The following is a 27,119-nucleotide window of genomic DNA, read 5'->3' on the forward strand; positions in this document are numbered from 1 at the left end:
TAGTTTGTCATGCCTTCATTGCTTTTTTATTTAGCATAAATTATTTTATTCACTTGTTAAATAAAGAGACGTGTACTTGTGTTCTTGTTGCATGCTGCCCGACTGAATTCTTTACAAATGGTGCATGCTGCTCCCTTGATTGACGTTCAGAGAATAAAAAGGATAGAGCATGGACAAACAACCATAGGTTGGTAACCATTGTGAAGGTCAGCAAGGGCTGACCACCGCAGGTTGGTCGGTGGTCTTTCTGTCTTCTACCGTCTCCTCTCCAGCCTTGCCCCCCTGCTCTCTCTGTGATTTGTCCCCACCACATTTCCTCAGGGCACTCAAGGTCAGCCAACAACCCCCTTCTGGTAAAACTACCAAAATCACGAATCACTGCTCAACTTCATCACTCTTTCATTCCTCTTTTTTCCTGCCTTTGGAATAAACTCCCTCACTCTATTCTTTCCCATTCTTCCCTCCAGGCTTTCAAAACAGCTGTTCACCACCACCTCTTATGGGGGTGGTTCACCATCACCTCCATCCAAATCCTCGATCTTTTCTACCCCCGATAATCCACCCAAGACCACTTCCTTCAAATTCCCTCCTTTCCTTCCTGAAAGTCACTGTGATGTCCATCTTCTATTCCCCATGTTCCCCATCCCATCCCTCTCCCTTCCACACATCTCCTAATGTGTCTGTTCCCCACAGTTTTGTCCCTCCCACTCCCGCTCCTCTTGTCTCATGCCCCCTTGATGTGCGTTGTGTGTTTGCTCTCACATGAGCCTCGACAAGGTATAAAAAAAAGGGCGAATGGCCTCATCCTTTGCTGACATTCCTTACAAGGCAATTCATATAACAATCAAACTTGTGGTTTGTATGCATGTTCTTCCAGAGTTCTTCGAGTGTTCTTCCAGAGTGCAATAATCAGTTACGTCCCCAAATCAAAGCTAAACACTGAACTTATTCCTCTTCCCCTTTTTTGCTTCTGTGAAACTGATTCTTGTATTTGTTGTCACCTCCCATCCAACAATCCTTCAAAAGTGCTGCCATATTGCATCTCATGTTTCTTCCCATACCCAACCCTCTTCCTCATATTCTTATCACATCTCCCCTACCCCTTTGCTTTCCACTACTGGTGTGCAATGCATTTATCTCCCTGTTGTCTTTGATCTAATCCATTCTGTCATTGTTTTTCTGTTTTTAATTTCCGATGAGATAATATATCTTTCTCTCGATGCTATACGATCATTTTACTTTTCATTAATTGTTATCTAACAGAAAAATAGTTTTTGATATTACACATGTTTCCTCCATTATATTGTGAAGATGATGAAGTTGCTTCAAGATTATTTTCATTGTGTTATTGTAGGACAAGAAAAAATTTAACTTTTTCAAATTAATATTTATTTTTTCTAAATTCAATGTTGTAGACTGTTTCAAGAACGATATCAATTTCTTTTCAACCAGCTGAAACATTTGCGAAAAGTAATGCGAAGATTATTGTTTCATACCTGCACGACAAAGATTTTTTTGACCTCTCAGAAAGCTTTCTCAAGCAGAACCTCACTAACATAACATGGATGTCTGGAACTGTGTGGATTGGGTCACCATTATTACGAACACTACGGTATGCAGAAATGTACGATGGTTCAATTGGATTTGCAGTCCGAAGTGGTTATATCTCAGGTTTGAAAGAGTTTTTGACAAGTTTGGGGAGACAGTTATTTCAGAAAAATACCGAACAAATTCCAAGACAAGAGACAATGATTGTAAGTCAAAGACTATCATCTTCTAACGAGACATTAAAATATACTGAATGGACTGAAAACCAAAATGAAAATCCTTTTTCTTCTTTTGAAAAAAGATTTCTGAAATGTTTACAAAATCTTTGCAGAAGAAACAAAAGTTCAAAACGATCAATGTCTCCAAATCTCACGCCAGTCATAACATTCAATAACGATAATAAATTGGCAATGTTGAGCAACAACATGAGTTTCCACATGTCAGACAATTGTTGCTCAAATCCAATTTATATAACTCAATCAGCAAGTAATGCAAGGAAATATTTTACATTCAACAACATTCCAGGTAACAGGAAACTAGAAGGTTGTTGTTCAGAAAATTATACTTGTCTAAAAAGGAATACGAGGAAACAACTAAAATTATCCAAGATTTTGCATGGAAATTATCTAAACGGTGAAGCAAAAAATAATTTGGCAAAAGGATACTTATATTTCACGACAATTCGTCATTCTCAACAAAACTCAACTGGAACGGTTTTATTGAACAACAAAGACACACTGAAACCAATCTTCATGGAATTTTGGCAAGATCTATTTAATTGTACCTGGAATCCAATATCAAAATCTGTACGAGCTTGTACAGGCGTTGAGCGTTTAGAGGATGCGGAAACGCCTTTCACAGATGTTTCTCAGCTCCGCTATTCTTACGCCACATATATGTCTGTCTATGTGGTTGCACATGCTTTCCATGACATTCAAACCTGCATCCCAGGAAAAGGCCCATTTCATAATTCATCATGCACAAGCATGTCCACAGTGAAGCCTTGGCAGGTAATATCAACAACAAATAGAGTTAGTTAATTTTGTTGTGCACAGATGATTTACAATCTGTCTTGAAATGCAAGTTGCATTATTGTGTCTGAAATGGGTACACGTCACAAACACAGCATGTATAATTCTGAATTATACCTCATCTAAGAGCTCTTAATGCATATAGAGGTCTACAAATATCGATATTAATGCAATTTTGAGTTAGATGCATTTTTGTTGCACACAGTGGTGGTGTATAGGCTCATAGATATTGGACTGCACACCTAGCAGAAGTCCAAAAACAATACAACCACAAACTATTCAGTGAATTCCGTCAAATGTATAATTACCCATCCGTCCATTTAGTTCATCGAGAAACCTCAGCAGTCTTTAAAGTTCATGACTATTATGCGTCAAAGGACATTCTTAGCAAACTCGTTCGTGGTTTTCTGCACATGGTGGTGAAATTCTGAGCTCCTCATTTCTTACTCATGAATCTGGGTTTTCTAAACCGGATTTGTCATGTTTCAATGTTGTTGTGTCTTGTCCATGTGTTGCTGTTGTATCTCATGCAATGTTTTATGTTAATTTTTTCGTTGTTTTCGCTTTTCGTTTTGTTTTGCTTTGTTTTGTATTGTTCAAGGCAAGATATGGCCAATCATCAGACAGAAAGTTTACAAACTATTTATATTCTGGGCCCAGCCCTAAAATTACTGATCTTCATCAATGATCTCCCTGACACTGGAAAAATTCTGTTTTCCTGCAGTATCTGCTGATGACTCCAGCCTATGTTGAGACATCCGTCATCCTACACACCTCTATCAGACATCCTCATACCTCATCCACTATCAGCATCTGCTCGTTGGAAACAATATCAGATCAGTGATAGCCATGGATTCTTCAAAGAGACCTGGTACCAAAGGCATAAATCCTACATCTCAGATCTCTGGTGAGAGTCCAAGTCTCACATCCATTTAGCAAGACTGGAAGCACAAAGGACCTGAAGACTCGGACTTGCATCCTGCCACACAGGTACTGGCAGCAGCACACCCCATGACCAAGTGAATCATGAATCCCCAGGCCCGACCCAGACGTTTGCTGACCTCTGGCTTAGAGCCATCAGAAACATGGATAACACCATCAAGGTAAGTGAATCTCTCCGTGACCTCAACATCCTCACCACGAACAGGTACAGACAGGACAACAGCATCAAATATGTCATTTAAAGCTTGGATATTAGTTTTGACCCAGGAAACTCATAATCCCAGTGGCTCCGACTCCTCATTCAGCAATTGGAGGGCCCCCAAAAGGATATCCAGAGTCTCCACAAAGACGACTACATCATCTTCGAAATCAAGCTCAGAGATCTTGACATTCCCAAATGATGCACCGCAGCTTGATGTCTTTGACATCCTCCCCATAATCCAGTCCATACAAGTGCGGAAAAGTGTGAGGGCCAGTACACACCCCTGACAAACTCCAGTAACAACTGGAAATAAATCGGAGATGATACCACCACATCTCACAGCACTCTCAGTACGACAAAATAGATCAGACATCAATTGATCAGTTTTGGTGGCACCCCACGAAGACCAAGAAACTTACAGAGGGCATCCTGATTCACTGACTCGAACACTTTACAGATATCAACAGAGGCTGTAAGCAGCCCCTGCCAAAACTCTCATGTGTATTTAGTGAGGACCCAAAGAGCAAGGATACGATCGATCATTGACCTCTTTGGTGTAAAGCCTGACTGCTCTGGATGCTGGTGTTCAAGCAGATGGTGGAGAACCCTATCAATAATTATCCGAGGAAAGATTTTCCCAGCACTGAGAGCAGGATCACCCCTTTGTAGTTGTTGCAGTCTTGGTGATCACACTTCCCTTCAACGGTATCCAGTTTTCCTTGAGAGACAAATTTCTTCTTCTCCCTCCGATGAGTTCCAAGATATCCACTGGCAACAACAAGGACGGTGGTCTTGAAGCCACTTCACAACTCTTTGGGATCCCACAAAGCACCCAGCCTGCTTGCAAACTCCTCAGCTACCCTCTCCTCCTTAAACATGCCAACATCCAGCCCAGGCTGGGATGGTACCATTCTCCTGGATTAAAGCTGTAACTTCATATTTGCTACAACAAGCCTATCGTCAGAATTGAGGAACTGAGCATTATGGTCGACCCTGCAGTTCTGTATTATCCTCCATCGACCAACAATGAGCACATGATCAAGCTTCATTTCTGCACCACCAGCGTTGGCATACCAAGTCCAGCAATAAGCATGTGTGCGCTGAAACATGAACCAGCCATCGTATGTCCATGACTTATTGTAAAGTCAAGGAACTTAGTGCTATTCAGGTTCACAGTTCCAGACCCATGGGGACGAACACATCTCATATCCATCCCTGTCAGTTCCAGTCGATGCATTGAAATCCCTCAAGACTAGAAGAGTATCTCCCATGGGGCACTGATCAACCACAGACTTGAGCATGGTATGAATGAGTACCACACAGTGAGATCACTCGCTTCAGTCGGAGCATATAAAGATACCAGGGAACTGACACCCAATGAGTGACGAATCCTACGTCTCATAATACGCTTGTTGACCGGTGTTACCTCAATTATCATTTGAGTCAGCTTATTTGACACAGCTACAACAACTCCTTGGGCATGGTAACCATCAGAGTGACCAGACGAATAGTAGCTGTAACTAAGTCTCCAATCTTCAGAGAGTGACGCAATACCGATGTTCAAGTGCTAGGGCTCAGATACTAATGGAGAGAGTTTTCTCTTCATGATATGATATTCTAGGCACCCACCCGAAGGGACTGCCTCAGGTTAACCCAAGGAGAATGCTATCTGGTGGATCACACCTCAGCACCACCCCAACAAACACTACTGCAATCTGACCCTGGAAGGTTACCCCATGGTTTCCCTCCTGTCATCAAAGATTTGGAGTACCGAAAACTTTGCCTCAATCCCGTTATCCGGTGAACTACCATTTGAAGGGAAGCTGCACAGGAGGTACTCCCACAAAGTGGGTTCTCAGATTTATTTTTGCTTTTGGAATGTTTTGCGGGATGAAGTGTTTTACGATGACCGGAATGCAAATCCTGCCACCAACCTCCTAATAAAGAGTGTCCAAACTGGAGGAGGAAGTCTCCAGACTCATTTTCCACTAGATATGGATGGCATTTGGCTCACAAGGAGCTCCTCCACCCTTTGACAGGTTTTGTTTTTAATTCTGCTGGTTGTCCATATTAGAAGGACCCCAAACTGGGTGTCCATATCCCTCCAGAGAAGGAACCAAATCTAGCAAAAAGCAAAGATGAAGTCATCAGGAGAAACCTGGATAGGATTCGTATTTTATCTGCTACTCCTGTACTCTCAATCGCATCCAAACACAGCCAAGTGAGCCTTATTGTTATTAATTTTTTGTAAACAATATCAAAAAATTAAATAATTCTTGCTGCCAGACCATACTTTCAATGCAGTTGAAATTTTCAACTTTTACTTTACATCACTACGAGATCATACATTTGAAGCTTCACATCAATTTGTTAAGCATTTCCAGAGAAAACTTTATTTAATATTTTTATTCAATCCAATATGGCTGCCAAACCAATTGACCTATTAATTATTCCTGAACAAATTTGTACACACATGGCTTGGGGAACGTTTATGTGGTTTCCCCTCGACTTATCCAGCCATTCTGGAGAAGATTTAATTATCGGTTTTAGGGTAAAATCCAATATAGCTGTGAAACCATGTGACCTTTGCTGTCATATCTGTGAACAATTTGCTTCTCATGGATAGGTGGTCAGATGTGTGAAGTTTTGCCTCAATCTGTTCAGCCACTATAGATAAGATATTTGAAGGGTATTTTTTTAATAATATGGCTGACGAATCACATGGCTGATGATGTCATCAATTATTTTTCTGTGGCCCATTTTTTCCTAAGATGAACTTCCAAATTTTTCATATTGATCAGATGTAGTGTTCTGCATGTGCAATTATGAAGTCATAACAAAGACACCTATGTTTTCACAAAAAAAATCAATCTAATTCCCCATGAGGAGTACTTGCCATTCGTCAAGTTTAAATTTTTTCCTTGGTACTGTTTCAGAGATAAAGAGTTCCAATTTTTTCCCGTTTTTCCAACATGGCTGCCACACCACATGACCTCTGACATCGTAATTATCATTAACACATTATACATCAGTAGTTGCACCAATAGTGAAAATTTAGTCTCAATCTAACTAGCAGTTGGGGAGAAAAACACAAAAGTTCTGTGCCAACAAACAAACAGACAGACAGACATCAAATGGACCCAAACACAATACTCTCTCCTTTGGGGTTGGGGCGGGAGTGGGGGCGTGGGGGGAATAACAACTGAAGTGCAAAGACAACAGGGGGGAGTCAAAATACAACAGGGGGAAGTGTATGAATGGATGACCCACAAAATGTGTAATGGAGAAGAAAGTAAATACATATAGATTTTTTTAATGCCATGACCAAACTTTTGTACATCACAGGTGACAGATCTTGTGGTCAAGTTTGATCGAAATTGTGTGTTTGGTTTCAGAGAGGAGAGCAAATACATGTGTTCAGAGGCAATACCCACATAGAATCCCTTAGACTCCAATTTTTTTTTTAAGTCATGAACAAACGTTAGTACAAAGCGGTGGTCAAGTTTCATCAGAATTGTTTGTGTAGTTTATTTTAAGAAAGTAAATACCTCTTTTGGAGGCACCCCCCCCCATCCCCACAGACACCCTTTGACCACATTTTTTTAATGGTGTGAGCAACCTTTGGTTTATCTCCGATGATGAAGTTTGTGGTCAAGTTTCATCGAAATTGTGTTTGTTGTTTCAGAAACAAAACAAATACATATTTTTGGAGGGGCAACCCTCCCCACCTTACACCCCTTTAGACCACGATTTTTCTCATGTCTTTTACAAACTTTAGTATTTCAGGGGTGATGAAGGTTGGGGTGAAGTTTCATTGGAATTGTGTGTGTAATTTCTGAGAAGAAAGCAAAATAGCTCTTTTGGTGGGCAACCCCCATGTAGACCCTCTTATACCCCTATTCTTTAATGCCATGAACAACCTTTGGTACATCACAGGTGATTAAGGTTGCAGTCAGGTTTCATTGGAATTGTATGTGTATCTTCTAAGAAGATAGCAAATACCTATTTTATAGGGCAACCCCCCACCTCCACACCCTCCCAGACACCCCCAAGACCTCAAATTTTTCAATGGCATGAACAAATTTTGGTAAATCATGGGTGATGAATGTTGTGGTCAAATGCCATCAAAATTGTGTGCAGTTTCAGAGAAGAAAGCAAATACATATCTTGGGGGGAACCCCCCCTTCGACCCCCTGAAACCCAGATTTTTCAAATGTCATGAACGAACTTTGGTAGAGCTTGGGTGATGAAGGTTGTGGTTATTTTTCATCAGAATTGTGTGTGCAGTTTCTGAGATGAAAGCAAATAACTCTTTTTTTGGGGCAACCATCCTGTAGACCACCTGAGACCTCAAAATTTTTAAAGGTGTGAATAAGCTTTGGGACATCATGGGTGTTGAAGGTTGTGATCAAGTTTCTTGGAAATTGTGTTTGTAGTTTCGGAGAAAAAAGCAAACACATATATTGCTGGGCACCCCCCTTACATGCTCTTCTACTCCGATTTTTCTAATGTCATGGACAAACATTTTTACGTCACTGGTGGTGAAGGTTTTGGACAAGTTTAATCATAATTGCATGTCGAAATTCTGAGAAAAAAGAAAATAACTATTTGGGGGGACAACCCCCATCGACTCCCTGAGGGCCCGATTCGTTTAATGCCATGAGAAAACTTTGGTACACACACAGTGATGAACATTGTCGTAAAGTTTCATAGAAATTGTAAGTGTTGTTTCAGAGAAAAAGTTGAAAGTACTTGTTGCAGATGGATGGACGGACTGACGGATGGACGACGTGCAATCCCATAAGCTACCCTGAACTACCTTCCAGGCGAGCTAAAAGAAGGATTACAAGCTGGACCTCGTTTCCCTTATGCCAGCCCACATTCCTTCATGGCTGGAAGGAAAACTTCGGATTGAGGAAAATTAAAATTACTGGAAAAAGAAAAAATATATATCAGCAAACATTACCACCTGCATAAAAAAGGTGCAAAAACAAATCCCTGCAACTCCAGACCAATCAGCCATTTTCCAATCATCAGCAAGGTTTTGGAATCCATAATCACTTCAGACATGAAATCCTTCCTCTTCTCCAATGGCCTGATTTCCAATCATCAATTTGGTTTCAGACCAGGTCACTCGACCTTGAATATGCTGCTTCTGCTCTCCCAACAATGGATGGAGGTCCTCAATGCCGGACATGAAATTACAGCCATATCTCTGTACATATCGCGTGCCTTCCATATGGTCTGGCACCCTGCCCTGCTCACCAAACTCTCTTCCTACGGTATCCAAGGCCATCTCCACTCATGGCTCGCAGACTTCCTTTCCTGTCGCCGCCAACGTGTGGCCCTAAATGGAGTTCTTTTATCCCCTATTCCTGTCCAGGCTGGAGTTCCTCAAGGCAGCGTTCTGGGCCCTGTTCTTTTTCTGATTTTCATCAATGATCTCTCCCACTCTCTGGGAAATCCTCTTTATCTCTTTGCTGATGACTGCATCGTGTGTCGTACCATCTGTCATCCCTCAGACCGACAAGCCGCATAAAACCAAACATGTATATTACAAAAAAAATAAAAAACAAACATTTATATTTCAATAAACTTGCTGTTTATGACAATACATTACGATCTCTCAACAGAATGCCTCTTCATCTTCGTATAACTATTCGTATTTTAATTGCATCAACTAAATGTATTCGTTTTTACAAATACAGTGCAATGAATGGAGTCACGATGTGAGAAAAAAAAATAGATAAACCTTCATTTCTCGTTTCAGCTTCTTCTCTACCTGAGAAGGGTGCGCTTTATAAACAACATAGGGGAAATACACAGTTTTGATGAGAATGGTGACCCAGCTGGTCTCTATGATCTCATCAGTTGGAATTTTGACAGAGATCGCGTGATGGACTTCAAAATAGTCGGTTCATATAATTCATCAGCACCTCCTGGTAAAAAAATACATGTGGATGAACAGCAGATTAGATGGAATGGTGGAACAAGACAGGTAAGCAAAGCAATTTCAGTTACCACCTGGTTTATTGATTAAAATTTTCTAATATCCTATTTCATAAAAATAATTTGATTTTTCTGTGAGGATTCCTCAATCTTAAATGATAAGAAAAATAGCAATCAGAAATTGCAGACCCTCACCAGCACTTATTTTATGTGGTGTTTGTGGAGTTTTGTGTGGTGTATTTTGTGTTTTTTATTTATTTATTAGGAGGCGGTGGCAGGATTATGCACTCTGGCCACCGTAAAACTCTTCCTTCCGCAAAATATAACAAAAGCATTAAAAAAAAATCTGAAAACCCACTCCGTTTGAGTACCTCCTGTGCAGTGGCCCTTCACAGGGCAGCTCACTGGCAGATGGTTTTGGGGCAAATCCTTCGGGACCCCCAATATTTGGTGAGAGCAGGGAAACTACGGGGTAAACTTTCTGGGCTTGGTTGCGGTAGTGTGTGTTGGGGTGGTGGTGAGGTGTCATCCACCAGACGGCTGTCTCCTTGGGTTAACCTGAGGAGGTCCCAGGTTAACCTGGGTGCCTGGAATATCCTATCCTAAAGAGAGGATGATCACCTGTCTCTGTTATCATGTGAGCTCAAGCGTTGGAACATCGGTAATGCAGTGCTCTCTGAGGTTCAGAAACTAGATTGCAGCGAGATCATTTTGGGTGGTTACACCTACTATTGGTCTGATGGTTACCAGCCCTAAGCAGTTGCTGTAGCTGTGTCCACTAAGCTGATTCCAATAATAATTGAGTTAACACCGGTAAATGAGCATATTATGAGACGAAGGATTCGTGACTCCTTGGGTGTCATTTTCCTGGTGTATGTCTATGCTCCGACTGAGGTGAGTGCTCTCACCGTGTAGGATGCATTCCATGCCACGATCAATTCTGTGGTTGATCAGTTCCCCAGGCGAGATACTCTTCCAGTCTTGAGGGATTTCAATGCATCGACTGGAACTGATGGGGATGGTTATGAGACATGTCTTGTTCCCCATGGGTCTGGAACTGTGAACGAGAATAGCACTAAGTTCCTTGACTTTGCAAGAATTCATGGACTTAGGGAGGCTGGTTCATGGTTTCAGTGCCAAAGTCTCATCGCTGGACTTGGTATTCCAACGCTGGTGGTGTGGCAAAAGGAGACTGACCATGTGATCATTGATGTTCACTGGAGGATGACCCATAACTGCAGGGTCTATCAGGTTCCTTAACTGCAGGGCCTACTGGAGTGCTCAGTTCCTCAATACTGATTACTGGCTTGTGGTAGTAACTCTGAAGTTGCAAGTTAAATCCAGGAGAATGGTATCATCCCAGCCTAGGCTGGATGTTGGCAAGCTCAAGGATGAGAGGGAAGTTGAGGTGTTTTCGAACAGGCTGAGTAGAGTTTTGGGGGGTCTGGGTGCTTTTGGGGATCCTGAATAGTTGTGTAGTGTCTTCAAGACTGCCGTGCTTGATGTTACCTGGAGATGTCTTCCCAAGGCTGCTACTACAACTCCTTATCATTCGTATTGGCTGGAGTCCCCGCAATAAGAGTGTTGCGATAACCCAGATTTTGACGCCATTTTTGTTTCCATCGAGCATGAAGCAAGAATACCTGTGCCCATTGTTTGTGACGCATCATGCGTCCGTTTTCTAATCAAGCTGTCTTTGTCTGCACCCAAAAGGAAGTTTATATCACCGAATGCTTTATTTTCTTTCTTCCAATGCATGAGAATAAGCATACTATCAGATAGGATTGATTAAACCTTAAAGTATATCACAGAAACCATGGCAAAATTCAATGTAATGCACAAGTAAAGGTTCACACTGATAAGTGAATAATTTGAGGTGCACAGCTCCAGTGAGTAGAAGAAACACAAAGGTAGTAAGAGAGTGCAGAAATTTGAAAGAAGTGGAAGAAGGAAAAGGAAAGAGAGAAATGGAGGCACACCATCCCACACCAGATGCACACAATATCAAGAGAGTACAGAATAGAAAATAACAATTATGAGTGAAAAAAAGAGAAAGAGCTTGGGAAAATTGATTGATTTTGTGCTCTTCCTGAAGTCAGGTCCTTTGCTGCTTGGCAAGGGTGATACTGGGAGGGTTGCCATATTGCTTTCTCAACAGTTAGAGCAGGAATTTGTAATTTGACAACGATTCCATTGGTATCTCGCCTTTCTTGGCGAAGGACATCATGGGATCTTTAACGTTCACCCAACCAATGATAGCAGATGGTACACCCGGCTTAACGTCCATCTGAGGGACGGCAAACATTGATGAATCGCCCTGCCTGTGAAACACCAGGATGACAGTTTAGAGCTTGGTGTAATTCAAACCCAGCTAGACAGCAAAGAGACGAGTGTGTGTGCCTCGAGTACATTCCTTGAGAAGGTCTGGAAAGGGAAAGATTTTCTTTGCAATCCAACGAAACAGGAAGGAAGAAATTCATAAAGAACAAAAAAGGAATAAAAGAGGGCTGCATTGAAATGAAGATGAGCCATAAGTGGATCAGTTACTCTTTTTTTGTTACTCTTCATTTATTTTACCATATGTACTGTGCCAATCAAACAGGTACAGTCTGTGCATCAATTTACTCCTTCTTTCTCTTATATTCCCATTAATTATATCTTCCATGGTTTCCCATTTGCAATAGCTCGTTAATATGCTTTGTTGCTTTTCTCGTTTTCTCCCTTTTTCTCCCACTCTTCTGATTCCTGCGCCTTTTTCAAAGCAACATACAATGTGTTCCAAAAAGAATAGGACAACTTTGGTTGTTAATAGATTTAGTTCCACAAATGATACGACAATAACCAATTTGTAATGTGATACAGAAATCTACACAGTTTTCTTTATTTTCAGGTCTGGTGGTTGAATATAAAAGAAAATGGCGACTCCATTGGAGAAATCGCAGTATGTCAAATGGTTCATCGAGATGTGATCAGACAAGCAAGTTCAGCATAATTTATGTGCAAGTTTTGAAAGGAATTTGCCATCGCAGACTCGTATCAGGCAGTGCAACAAGAGGTTTCCTGAGACTGTATGTTGTCCAAAACGGAAAAGTACCGGTCGACCAAGCACAAGTGCAGCAGATGTGAATAATTTCAACAAAGTCCCAGAAAATCAATTTTATGCTAATCCAGAGAATTTGGACTACCATCCACCACTGTACACAGGATTTTGCATAAAAGACTGGAGCCTTACGTCTCCAACGTGCAGATACTGCAGGAAGTAAAACCAAATGACGGAGCCAAATGCAAGGTGTTTGCCTGGGAAATGCTCAGTTGCATCGAGGATGATGAAGATTACCTAAAAAAGGTCATATTCATGGACAAAGTTTGCTTTCTTGTATCAGGGAAGGTCATCTAGCATAATATGCGGACCTGGAGCTCTGAAAACCCCCACCTTGTCAATGAACACATAAACAACAGTCCAACGGTCAATGTGTGGCGTGGCCTTCTCCTTGACCACTCGGTGGTCTGTATTTCTTTGCAGAGGATACAATGACCTCAACAATTTACAGGAACATGTTGGAAGGATTTTTCTTCCCAAAGGTTGAAGACCTGCAACCTGATATAATTTTTCAACATGACGGCACTCCCCTTCATTGGGCCTTAATCGTTCGAGTAGTCTTAAATGAAACCTTTCCAGGTTAATGGATTGGCCGAGATGGACCAACCTCCTAGCCACCATGTTCAACAGACATAACCCCCCCCCCCCTTGATTTTTTTCTGTGGTGGCTTGTCAAAGATGTTGTCTAAAACACCAAAGTGGCAAACCTGCAGGATCTTCGTTCTCGGATTACAGCTGCATGTACACTGGTGGACGCAAACATGCTGAGCCGATCACGGCAAAAAATCGTGTACCGCCTTGTTGTCCTACACGTGACAAACGGAGATCACATTGAAGTGTCTTGATGGTGCGCACAAAACTCTATGAGTTTCTGTATCATATAAACCAAAGGGTATCATTGTATCATTTGTGATTCTATTTAACAACCAAACTTGTCCTGTTCTTTTTGGAACACCCTGTACTGTTTTGCAACAAGATGAGGCTGAAGGCAAATAGATGATGAATTATTTTGGAATTAACCATGTATGGACCATGACATGCTTTGTACCATTGTTAACAACTACATTTAGACTAATTCAAATAAATAAGCAAACTTATGTGACAGACACACAAGTGATGCGTTTACTTATCAGCTACTTTACCAGGATGTTCTTGATATGTTATAAATTATCCATCAACGTTTCCACGATGGTTTACGTCTGTTTGTGAGTTATACCAACTACCAACTGCAATATGATTTTAGCACCACACATGCAGTGCCTTCAGAAAGTATTCACACTCTCATCTTTTGTCACATTTTGTTGTGTTACAGTCTGAATTTAAACTGGATTAATTTTTTTTTAATTATCACCAATCTACATCTAATACCCCATAATGACAAAGTGAAAACATATTTTTCGAAACTTTTACAAATTTATTGAAAATTAAATCCAGAAATATAACTTTGAAATACAGTACTCTTAAATTTGTGTCATTTTGATTCATTTATGTTCATTGGTTTGGTAACAGAAAAGGCCATTTCTACCCAAGCCTCTAAATTTACACCAACCCCTTCCAAGCATGACCTTTTGACCCCTAAATCTGCACTCAGTGACCGTATTCAAACACAAATTCCTTCAAGTTGTAGCGTACCCTAAAGTCTTTTTAAAGACACTTAAAATATTGGTATATGGCAATGGAAACATAGTGAAACAATCAATTATATATCCTCCACCCATAATTTTTGGCAAAAATGTGGCAAAAGTTAAAAATCCAGCTCGATGAGATCTTTCGCAAGAGAGTTGACCGAGCAGGCTTCCCTAAACATTTGTTATATCGTATTCTCAATGATCCATGCTCTGATCCAATCTACCAGGAATCGTCTAATCTACCAAAATACAAAGAAGAAAAAAGTATGTTCTTTCATGACTACCTCTTTTTAAGCACATCGTTGCTGATTGGCACCCCTACTAAGAGGCGTTGCAATAGCATGGCAACCCCTTCGGGGTGAGACTAATAAATCAGTTTGACAAACATTATGTTAATATGGTGTGGACTTTAAGGATAATGGTCCAAACTATCTCTTCCTGTGTTGAAGTGTATTGTTTCATTCAAGTGATATTTCATTCAAAATGTACTAATATGATAATGATGATTGCAGGTTCCTCGATCAGTTTGCAGTGATCCATGTGCTCCTGGTACACGAAAGATGGGCCGTCAAGGTGAATCGATTTGCTGTTTTGACTGCATTCCCTGCATTGCTGGAGAATTTTCAAATGACACTGGTGAGGGAACAAATTGTTTTCACTTGAAATGCCTCATTTTATTTGAGGAATGATAAGTACTCAGTTTCCCTCACATAGAATAGAAATTAGGTTGCAGTAAAATTTTGGTCAAAGGTTGAATTTGGTCCAATTATTATTGTTATTTTTTTAATTGAAAAAGTCATCTTAAATTGATCATCAAATAAAGTTCGAAAATTTATTTTGCTTGATAAGCAGAGTGCTGAGTCTAAAATAATAATAACAGCCAAAACTGTGTAATTGTGGTACTCTTGATCATCATCAGCAAGAGAAAAGTATAGCAAACTACCTGCAGCATTATGGCAGGTCACCAACCATAATTATCCATCAGGTTTACATTTGGAGACAAACCTTGGTTCGTTGGACAACTTCGGGAAGGCAGGCTGCTAATTGCACCAAACATATCTTCAGCAAGTCCGCACAGATCCACAACCTGCAGCAAATAGTAACCATCAGGGCAGCATTGTGCTGTGAACACCACAGACTCCTCAACATCTTGACTTAAATATACGCTGCTTCACCTCCATCATCGCTCGAATACGGGATGCCATCATAAGTAGTTTCCCAGTTGATCCAACTTTACAGAAATGGCTGCATTTAAGGTGAATACCACCATCATATTCTACTGGCAACTATGGATGAGAATTAAGTTGCGGTGAAAAGAATCCGACCTTCCTCCCAAAACCAAATAAAGAAAAACTGAATCCATTTCACACGTGTGAAATTTCAACAAAAGCAGCAAAAGCAATGAGGTGCTAAAAGAAGAAACAGCCATTTTGTGGGGTACATCAGAAAATTCCATGAGTACAAAAGGAGACGCTAGATGTTATGATGCAAGAAGAGTGAAGTATCCTGAAGTTTCAGTATGGAAGAATAGACGCGCAAGAGGGTTGGATTCAGAGGCTATTATTTTTTAAATAAATTCCGTACCGGAAAATCCCCGATAAAACAAAGCTATGCATATTCATATATTCGGAATCCAAAGGCAAAATGATACTGCAACAAAATCATCATCGCAACAAACAAACAGAATAAATATTTTGAAGCATCCACAAAAGCCCATCACTAGAAACAAGATTTAACTTTCTTTTTCTTCTACATCTCTTCCCTTTTTCAGGGGTGAAGTACAATTGTACCATCTTCCATCCTGCCTTGAGCACAACACTCCTCCACTTCTGTCAGTCCTCTGCCAACTCTCTCCACTCTCCAATCACCGTAACCTCATTGATATCCCTTCTCACACAAACTTCCCATCTCATTCACGGTCAGCGTCTTTTCATCCTTCCTTGCTTCCTTAACCGATCAGCTTTCTTTGTCAATCTTTCTCCCCCACCCGCTCCAAGTGTGCAGCTCACTTCAGCTGGCTTCTTAACATTGAAACTTATTTGCACAGTCATCTCCTCCCTTTGTTCATCCATCCTCATTCTATCCACCCTCTTAACTCTTGTAATCCTCCTGACCCAGTTGTTCTCCCAGACCTCAGCCTCTGTTGTCTCTCTGTCATTGCCACTCTCTCAATACCATAAAGGTAGGCCAGAATTATGCAAGGCACCAGAACATTCCCTTTCAATTTCCTTGATGTTTTATGTCTACCATTAATCCCTCCATCCTCCTCCACACATTTCCACCCACCCAAATCCTCCTCCGCACCTCCACCTCTCACCTACCATCCTTGGTCAGGGTTCCCCTCAGATACTCAAACCTATTTACCTATTTGTTGTCCTTCCTGTCAAACCTTGCATTAATTTATCCTCTCTGCTACCCAACCCGCATCACCTCAGTCTTCTCTATACTCATGTTTTGTCCATGCTTCCTGAATATCTCTTTCTACTCCCCCAATACCCCCTTCATCTGCTTCCTCTCTGCCACAACTGCCAGATCGTCCAAATACAACTTCCTCCCCAGAATAACCTTTTGGTTTACCATACTGTTTACCAGCTCCATCACCTGACAAACATGTGTGGTTCAGAGTTTCCTTGACTCAAACTGATGTTTATGCTGAACTTCTCAAATATCCAAGGACCAACCAAAAGTCTTACCTTCATTCTCTGGTAAATCCCTTCCTTCCACCAACCACACTTATACTTCTGGCATTCCAATCCATCTCAGTGTTGCCATCACCATCTCTCTGAGGACAGTGTCATAGACTTTCCACAGATCCACAAATCCCAATGCCATTTCACCTTGCACATCCAACTTCTTCTCCCCTGGCTGTCTCGGCGTGAACATTTCATCCTACCCTTGCTAAACTTCTGCTGCTCTTTGCCATTTCCATCTCCATACTCTTCCTCATCTTCCCATCCATAATCCTCCCTTGTGTGTTAATGAAATGACAGGAGGGTCATGACTCTGTACTTCCACGAATATTGAACATCACCCTTTCCCTTCCATATCAGCACAACTTGTCCTGTCAAACAATCCTCTGTAATCGAACACTCACTCACACATGGTGGAATGTTCAAAATTGCCAAAGTATCCCTTGATTTGAGGTGGATTAGCTGGTATTACCCAAGGGCAACAATCCAGATCTGCAGAGAGTGAAGAGGCTACTGTTTGCCAATTTGAGGGATGACAGATGGTACGGAAGAGGGTGGGTTCATCAAAAAAAGATATAGAGGGTTTTCCAGAGAGTCGGAGAGATCAATGACGAAAACCACAAAAAGCTGAGGGCCCAGATCACTGCCTTGAGGAACTCCAACCTGGACAGGTAGAGGGATGAGAGAATTCCATTTCAGGCCACACGTTGACTGCGACAGGAGAGGAAGTCTGCGAGCCATGAGGGCAGAGTGTTTGGTGAGCAGGCCAAGGTGCCATCCATCCAATGGAACCATACTCTGTGCAGAGCGTTGGTACTGCTGAAGCACGCTCCTTGGCTATTGAACACAATCCTGGATGGTACGCCACTCCGACACAGTATACCAGCATGTTGGCACTCATTTTGCCGACCTCGGAAGGATGACAGGCAGAGTCCACCCCACCTCATATTAATTCAACAGCCGAGTGGAGTTTGAACTCAGGATCATAGGATGCCAAGCCAACCACCATAACCATTGAGCCAACACCAGGAAAAACGGTGCCAGACCATATCGAAAGTACACAAAATTTTCTGGGAGATAGCTCTGATTTCATGTCTGGCAATGAGAACCTCGATCCATTGTTGGGAAAAAAGGAGCAGCAAGTCCTGGGGAGAGTGGACCTGGTCTTAATCCAAATTGATGATCATAAATCAGGCCATTGTTAAAGAGGAAGGATTCAATGTCAGAAGTGATGAGGGATTTCATAACTTTGCTGATGATTGGAATAAGGATGATTGGTCTGTCGTTGCAGAGATTTGTTTTTGCACCTTTTATGCATTAATGTTTGCTGATTTCCAAGCAGATGGCAGATGATTTTGTGCAAATGAGAGGGTTAATAGAACAGAGAGAGGCTGTGCAAGAACAACACAGCAGGTTTTTACGACATTTCAACAGATGCCGCCTGTATCATTGGCAGAATCAGAGTCGAGATTTAACAGCAAAATGTCCAGCTTGTCAGGAGAAAAGGACACAAAGTCCAGGAACATCTAGTTGAGACGGGGTAAGGTGGTTACAGAAACTGATGGGTTTTGGAAATAAGTAATCTTATTGTGAGTAATCTTGTGGCTCTCCAGCTTCTGAAAGATGGAACCAGCAACGGCCATCCCAGTCCTCAATGCCAACTCCACCAGCTATTGGCCATCTTGATTCCTCATTCGCCAATCATATTTTTCCCACACATTCCTCATTATCTGGTTCTGTTACTCACTCATGCGTGTTGATATCTCTGAAAATGCACATCATCGACTCCAGCTCAACCACTACCATCAACCTCTCCAGTATATCCCTGAACTTGTTCTCTGCCTCACTCCTTCATGTTTGTAGCCCAAATATTGACATAACACATACCATTTGCCTCTGTATTACCAATTATGCCATAACTATCCACCCCTCCGAGCTTTCGATTATGAGCCCATCCTTGCTGATCTCTTTCGGTATGAATATTCCCATACCATTACACCTTTCATTTCCTCCCATGTGCAATAGTTTGTATCCTCCTACAAACATCCTCACCCTGTCCTCTTTCCATCTGGACTCCTCCACACACAACACTTCTACCCTCCTCCCCTGCACCATCCAAACCACCTCGACTTGATTCTCCTCAATTGATCCCACAATCAAACTACCGAGAGGGACCATGCTTATGAACCACTGCCCACCTGGCAGACTTGTATGAACGTAATAAGTTTGGGATAATCAGGTCATCAATTATCAGCACTGCTCTGGCCAAATTGCTTAACTTACTAACCTAGCATGCTGTCCCCATCCTGTTTGTGCACCATTGCACATACACACACTCTTCCTTCTCCACTCACTTGTCCCTGCTCACCTTTTCTCACTCCACACTCAACTCCTCTCCCCCCACTCAACTACTCAAACCCTCACTCAACCCTTCTCCCTGCCTCCACTCGACTCATTCCCAGCCCTTACTCATCACTACCTCCAGTTCTCTCACTCACACTTTTCTCCCTTCCTTCCTTGAACCCATCCCTCCTCTACTACTCGTATGCCTCCGCATTCCAATTAATACATTCAATTAGTGCTTATTTACTGTACAGAGAAGAGTCAACATTTTTCAAAATGAAAGCTCAACACTGAGTTTGACCCTCAGCATGCTCGTGCTCTTGTAAATACTTTCCTCTGCTCATGCCCCAACAACACACAATATGTCCTGAGTCGACCACAACACCAAACAGGCTTTTAAGGTTGTACAATGTCTCAGGACATTTATCAGAGCTAAGTCCATTCTGAGCCAATAAAAGTGTATACTGTATTATGTCTGGCTTTCTTCTGAATTAACATGGCATAGGTTTTGCCACTTTGGGCTGTTGCAGCTGCTTACCATATTGCTTCCATTTTTGAACAAAGATCATATGTTACTGATCAAGATACATTATCTAGAGTTAGTTACTCCTACTATTAATTTGCAATTGGTCACTGGCTTTAACACAAACCAAAAAAATTATTTCTAATTTTAGCTCACCTGGAACGTAGTTCCAGGGCGCTAATGGGATGGCACGGCGTACGTCCCTCCTTCTTTCCATAAACACTTGCAACTTCTTCTCTGAAACTCCACAAACAATTTCGATGAAACTTGAAAACAAACTTCATCACCCAGTATGCAACAAAGTTTGTTCACGGTATAAAAAAACATCGGGCCCTGAGGGGATCTCTGGGGGAATTTGTCACTCCCCCCAAAAAATAAATAAATAAATAAATAAATAAATAGGTATTTGCTCTCTTCTCAGAAACTACACACACAATTTCGCTGCAACTTCACTACAACCTTCATCACCCATCATATACCAAAGTTTGTTCATGGCATTAAAAAAAATCCAAAGGTATTTACCTTCTTCTCCATTACATATTGTGTTGGTCATCCATGCCTTCCAGCGATTCCCTGATTTTCTTATCTGCCACTACCAGGTGAGCACCCAGGGGAATTGCCCCAATTATTTTTACTCGGCATCAAAGAGTTTCAGTTTCATATATCTTATAACATATATCATTTTATAACAAAAATGTATCGAAAATACAGTTTAAAATGGAGCATCTCACTGCCATTGGAGCATGTAAATATCATCAGATGTGTGGGCACAGGAACCTTGTATCGATAAAGTTGAATTTTCTAATGGGTTCTTTCTTGAACAGGAAAATGAAGTGGATGGACGTGGGATGGCAAGGGGGAATCTCACAAAGTGTTACGCAGTTATTGTAGATGCAATTTTACCAATGATTTTGGAGCTTTGTGGGAAGGTGATTGAGGAATGTTCATAATTGCCAAAATATGCATTATGTATGATATGGATTGCCATTATCAATCAGATCCACATGCTAAGAACAATTCAATGTTTTCCATTGTCAGCCATTTGTCATGACGAAATTTCAATAAGTTGTATACAATAATGAGCCAACCCACTCCATGATAAACTAGAATGGCACTCTCTAAAGTTCATCCATCCACCAGGCAGACACTTTTCATTTTGTCTCCAATTGATAGGTCACATATTCTTCAAGACCTTCACGAAAATGTAATGAGCTTGTTCTTGTCACGTTCCAAAATCGTACACCAAGTTTCGTCCGAATCCATACACAAAATTTTGAAATATCATGCCAAACGCGATATCATTTTTGACCCATCTCTCAATAATGAAAACTCACTTGATCCGGATCTGTATCTTCAACAAAATTGAATCAATTCGTCATTGGCAAACACTCAACCTGTCCACCAAATTTCGTCCAAATCTGTCGATAACGTTTTGAGATATCCTGTTCACAGACAGAAAGACAAACAAACAGACAAGGATGAAGACATAACCACCTTCAAACTTTGGTGGAAGAGGTGTCCAATTCAGTAAAGTTCATCTCTTGTTATTTTTACACATTTCAAGATTGTTACTCAACATGGTTATTGTCATGCTCTCACTTATCATTCTCCACCCCTTAAAACTTAATTTGTATGTTGAGTCTTTCCATATAACACTTAGCTCTTCCCTGAAAATAATTTTTAACTATCAGTAATGTTATTGGATGTCAAGTTGATCTGACATTGAATTGCTTCATGCTGCAGATTCTCAGGGATGTTACCGATGCCCTCGTGGCTTTTGGTCAAATGAACTGCATGATTCCTGCTTCCAAATGCCTGAAGAGTTCTTAGCCTTTTCTGATGCCCTTGCTATTGTTCTACTCATTTTAGCAATTAGTGGAGGACTTGTGGTTGTTGGAGTTACATTGTTGATGATTACTCAACGACATTTATCAATCGTGAGTGGAATGAATCACACTATAAATGTGATCCAGCTGCTCGTACTTGCAGCGTCTCTTGCCAGTTGTGCAGCCTTTGTTGGGCGACCGACACATTATTCTTGCCAATTACGAGCCCCTCTGGTCATTAGCTGTGTTTCCATATCTGTAGCCTGTACTTTGTGCAACGTCATTCAATTCGCTGTAATGAATAAAGGTGGGTTCCTATTTTGACAAATTTAGAAAAAATACAATATTTTTTTTTGCATACTATGTCAAGGCTCATGACAAGGCTAACACACAAACATATAACAAGGCAGGAGACAGTAGGGGCAGGAGAGGAAAACACAAAATAGTGGGGAGCAGAGACAATAGGAGATCTGTGAAAGGGAGAGTGATGGGGCGTTATATACGGGGTTAACAAGATGGACATTACAGGGACTTTCAGGAAGGAAAACAGGGAAATTGAAGAAGGTGGGTTTGGGGTGGATTAATGGGGGTAGAAGACATCAAGTTTTTTGATGGGTGAAGATATTAGACGGTGGTGAACAGCTGTTTTGAAGACTTGGAGGAAGAAGTTGGATTGAAGTGAGTGTGGGAGTTTGTTCCAGAGGTGGGAAAAGAGGAATGAAAGAGTGAAGGTGAGCAGTGATTTTTTCATTTTGGCAGTTTCACCAGAAGGGGTTTTTGGTGGATCCTGAATGCCCTGTGAAAATATAGGGGGCGGGGTTGGGGGAAGGGTGGCATATCACAGACATAACAGGAGGGGCAAGGCCAGAGAGGAGATGGTAGAAGACAGAAAGACCACTGACCTGCCTGTGGTGAGAAAGTGAGAGAATCAAAGACTCAGCTTCATTGCAGGAGATACGATGATCCTCAAAGCCTTGGTTTCCACAGCATGAAGTCCAGCTAGGTGTGAGGTAGGAGCACCACCCGAGGGGGGGGAGCAGTACTCCATCAGACTGCGGATGAAAGATTTCTAATTTTTAGAAGCTCAGGTGTGCCAAGAAAGGACTTTGAATTACGTAGGATGCCGAGTCTCTGACTGGCTTTGGAGTTCAGCTTGGAGATGTGGCTTTCCCAGGAAAGTTCATGGCAGATCGTGAGGCCCAAAAGCTTGAATGAAAGGACTTCTTCAAGAGTATTATAGAGAAAGTAGATGGTGGGGGGGGGGGGGTCCAGATGGTCCTTTCGGAGAGACACGTCATGAGAGTGTGAGATTTGTCATGATTGAAAGACATGCTCCACGTGTTGGACCAGTTTGTGATTTTTATCCAGATCTGTAGAGAATGATGAGGCTGCTGCCTGCCGATCAGAGGGATGGCAGATGCTCCAGCAGAGGGTGGAGTCATCAGCAGAAAGATGAAGAGGATTTTCTCGGGAATCTGAGAGATCATTGATGAAAACCATAAAAAGCACAGGGCCCAGAACGCTGCCTTGAGGAACTCCAGCCTGCACAGGAAGAAGAGATGAGAGAATTCCATTATGAGCCATGCTTTTATTGCAACAGGAGAGGAAGTCCATGAGCCATGAGTGGAGATTGCCTTGGATACAACAAAAAGAGAGTTTTGTGAGCAGTGCGGGATGGCATACCTTATCGAAAGCTCGTGCTGTGTCTCAAGAGATGGCTCTGACCTCAAGTTTGGCAATTAGAACCTCCATCCATTGTTGAGGAAGTCGAAGTAGCATGTTCAGGGTGGGGTGACTTTGTCTAATTCCAAATTGATGATGGAAAATCAGGCCATTGGAGAAGAGGAAGGATTTGATGTTTGAAGCAATGATAGATTCCATGACCTTGCTGATGATTGGGAGCAGGCTGATTGGTCTGTAGTTGCAGGGATCTGTTTTTGCAACTTTCTTATACAGAGTGGTAATGTTTACTCATTTCCAAGCAGATGACAGATGACCTTCAGTAAATGAGAGGGTTAATATAAGAGAGAGAGAGGGCGAGGAAGAGCAGCAGAGCAGGGTTTTAGAACATGCGGGCTGATGCCATCTTGACCGGTTTCAGAATCTGAGTCGAGGTTTGACAGCAAGCTCCCCACCTTGTCAGGAGGAAAGGATACACAGTCCAGGGACAGTTGGGTCCGACTGTAAAGTGGGTACAAAAAGTTATGGGTTTTGGACACAAGATTTAGAAGCAAACACAGAGTTTAGGCATTCAGCATTTTCACGTACCATGTCAGCTGTGCGGCTATTCGAAGTAAGGGATGGGAGGAAGGGGAAACATACACCAGGAACAAACTTAAACAGATGCCACCAGGATTTTGAGGAGGGAGACAGGTTTGACAATTCAGACTTGATATGAGAAAGATGTTGTTTCCTGGCTCTCCTGAGGGTAGAGACACACTTTTCCAAGCTTTGTGGAAGTAACTGAGTTTGCCTTCAGTGGGTTTTTCCTTCCATGAGGCAAAGGCAAGTTGTTTCAGAACAACTGCCTCTCCACAAGCTTCAGTGTAACATGGTGGGAGGAAGGGTAAGCCAATTCAAGACGAGATGGGACAAATCTGTGCATGAGAGAAAGCAAGTTTCTTTGAAAGAATTCCCAGGAAAGTTGATGTTGGATAAAGTAGAGATGGTAGAACAATCTAGAAGTTTGATGGCTGCTTGAAGACCCTGCCAGTCGGCCTGAGTGAAATGCCAGACTCATCGTAACTGAGGTGGCTCTCTAATAACAGCCAGAGAGATGTCCACTTTGACAAGCACGTGGTCAGAAGAACTGATTGGAGCAGAGAAGAGCAGCAGACATTTTGTGGGAAATTGGTCAAAATAAAGTGCCGACTAGATGAACTACCATTGCCTGAGATCTGCTCTGTGAAGTTGACAGATTTTGTCATTCCAATTGAGTCGCACAGGTCCTTTGCTAAAGTTCCACGGCAGGTGAGAGAGGTACCCACACCCAGCCAACTGGCATGATGGAAATTTAATTTGCCACATTTGAGGAAGAGAGAGTTTGGATGAGAGAATAAAAGTTGGTCCATGTTTTTGGTGAGTAAGATGTAAAGGAGAGTGAGGTGGATGATGAAACACACAGATCAACAAGAGGTGAAAGCGGAGGGGAAGCTGGACCCAGAGGTATTCCTATGCAGTGTGGAGGAGTGAGTTCAGTGGATGTAGAGTGAGGAATAGAGTTTTTGATGGAGAGAGTATCTCCTCCATAAGGACGAGGCTCAGGTATATCATACCGTTGGAGGGAGTAACCATGGAGAGAAACTAAGTAGTCAGAGACATCTTGAAGGAGGAAAGTTTCTGTTAAGCAGATTATGTCTGGTTTGTCAGTGGCAACCTGTTTGGAGAGATGTCAGGTTTGAGTGAATACCATGGATTTTTGAGGTCCACACTATTAAGTCAAGTCTGCATTTGTTTCAAAGCCAGTGACCAAATCACCAAGGTGTGTCTAGTTCCTTGGTGGTCTAGTTCCATCAAATCACCAAATCACCTTCTGCTTTTATTTAAACACTGCAATGTATAATTTTTTACAATGACTTTTTTGTTATCTTATGCAGCAAAATTTTCAATAGTGTGTGTAGACACATTGTTTCGGCATCCACTTTTGGTTTTTGGATTCTGCGGTTGCCTCCAGGCTGTTTTTTGCTTTCTTATGATCTACCTTGGTAATCCAAAGCCGGTGGATAATGCTGAAGCCCGTGTTGGTATCGTTATTGTGGAATGCATTTGGACTTCAGCAATATGGGCTATCCTCTCTCTCGTGTATGTTGTAATCCTGGCGATTGCTTGTTTATGCTTGGCGTACAAGAGTTTGAAACTTCAATCAGAGTTTCAGGAACCGAAGTTGATTACCTACAACATGATGTTCTGCTTCATTGTATTCCTGGCCTTTGTGCCTGCCTACAGCAGTACACAAGGGAAGTTTGCCACTGCAATAGAAATTTGTGCTGTAATTGCAATTTCATATAGCTTTCTGGGCTGTGCTTTCTTTCCAAAATGCTATGTGATTCTTTGCAGGACAAACTTTTTTCATGATATGCAGAAGGTGTAAAAAACAATATTTATCCAAGGTGATGGAATTAAACGTGATGCAGCAGAGATGTTCCATTCAAATTGTTCTGTGTGCTTCACCTCATTCCTCTGAAAGTAACTTTTAGACCTTTGTGAAACTGTCAAGAGATCATGTTGCATTCTTCACACCACCACATTGGAGATAAAACCGGCTGTGGAGAACAAGCTATAATCACAATTATTGTCGTTTAATTATTGAATGAACAATTTCAGAATCGGGTCGATTACCTTTGCACAGTCTGTTCAAACTCACGATTCTGTTGCCACCGATTCTCTTTCGGGTTGTGCCTTTGTGCAAGACATATCCATTGCTGCAGCCTTTATTAGCTAATTCTGCTGATTTGATAACTTGTGTCCACTTGCTGTTTCTGATGGTTGTATCAATGCCAACTGCTTGTATGTTCATCACTGTGCCTGAAAGTTGGGTACATATTATAAATCTGCTTTTGCATTACCTGCTTGGGTGATACAGTAGGACATGTGGCCTGCCACACTGTCCATTGTTCTGGTTTGTTCACTCTTACTCATTCTTACTGTCTCCATCAATACACATTCGTTTTGCCTCCCCTGATTATGATAAGGTAAAGCAATAGTAATGTTTGAGAGATGTAATTATTATCTTAGGGCTGCTGTGCCAAGCTTTGCATATCCAGATCAAGTTTTGTGCAATTCGAGTCAACTTTACTCTCTTCCACGCGCGTGTGTCTCATATCAAGGAAAAGGCACCAAAAGGAACTGCAAGCCACAAAAGTATTACCTTGCATTGAAATGCAATCAAAACCAATCACAATGATGTTAATTAGCATTGTTAAATGAAAGAAAAAAACGTTAAATTGTTAAACCATGTCAGGTGGTCTCACCTTAAAATGAAACCAATTATTTACCAACACTGTACGAGATATCAGTAGATAGGAGCTGGCAAAAACACAATGATGAAGGGATGACACTATGGGGAAGGCAAATGAACAATGCCCAATGGAGCTCAGAGACCTCTACAAAATGACAATGACACACCAGCTCTCCTCTTTTCATACAACAACAAGCACTCCACCCAGCAACACCAATCAAGCCATGCACAACCCAAGCCTGCAGCCGACATATCACACCAACAACAATCACTCCACCCAGCAACACCAATCAAGCCATGCACAACCCAAGCCTGCAGCCCACATATCACACCAACAGCAATCACTCCACCCAGCAACACCAATCAAGCCATGCACAACC

General features: G+C 41.7%; 1 protein-coding gene across 1 annotated transcript; it reads left to right on the plus strand.

Annotated features, from left to right (window-relative positions):
* Positions 1 to 2,268: 2,268 nt before the first annotated feature.
* Positions 2,269 to 26,419, plus strand: LOC147035741 (extracellular calcium-sensing receptor-like). The gene is made up of 5 exons (XM_085847179.1): positions 2,269 to 2,558; positions 9,494 to 9,721; positions 14,913 to 15,036; positions 21,700 to 22,089; positions 25,379 to 26,419. Exons 1-5 carry the CDS (start codon positions 2,301 to 2,303, stop codon positions 25,870 to 25,872), a joined length of 1,494 nt encoding a protein of 497 aa, XP_085703305.1. The 5' UTR covers positions 2,269 to 2,300; the 3' UTR covers positions 25,873 to 26,419.
* Positions 26,420 to 27,119: the final 700 nt, after the last annotated feature.

The sequence above is a fragment of the Eptatretus burgeri genome, chromosome 1 (assembly GCF_056783735.1).
Source record: "Eptatretus burgeri isolate ZD-2024b chromosome 1, Ebu_testis_v1, whole genome shotgun sequence".
Lineage (NCBI taxonomy): Eukaryota > Metazoa > Chordata > Myxini > Myxiniformes > Myxinidae > Eptatretus > Eptatretus burgeri.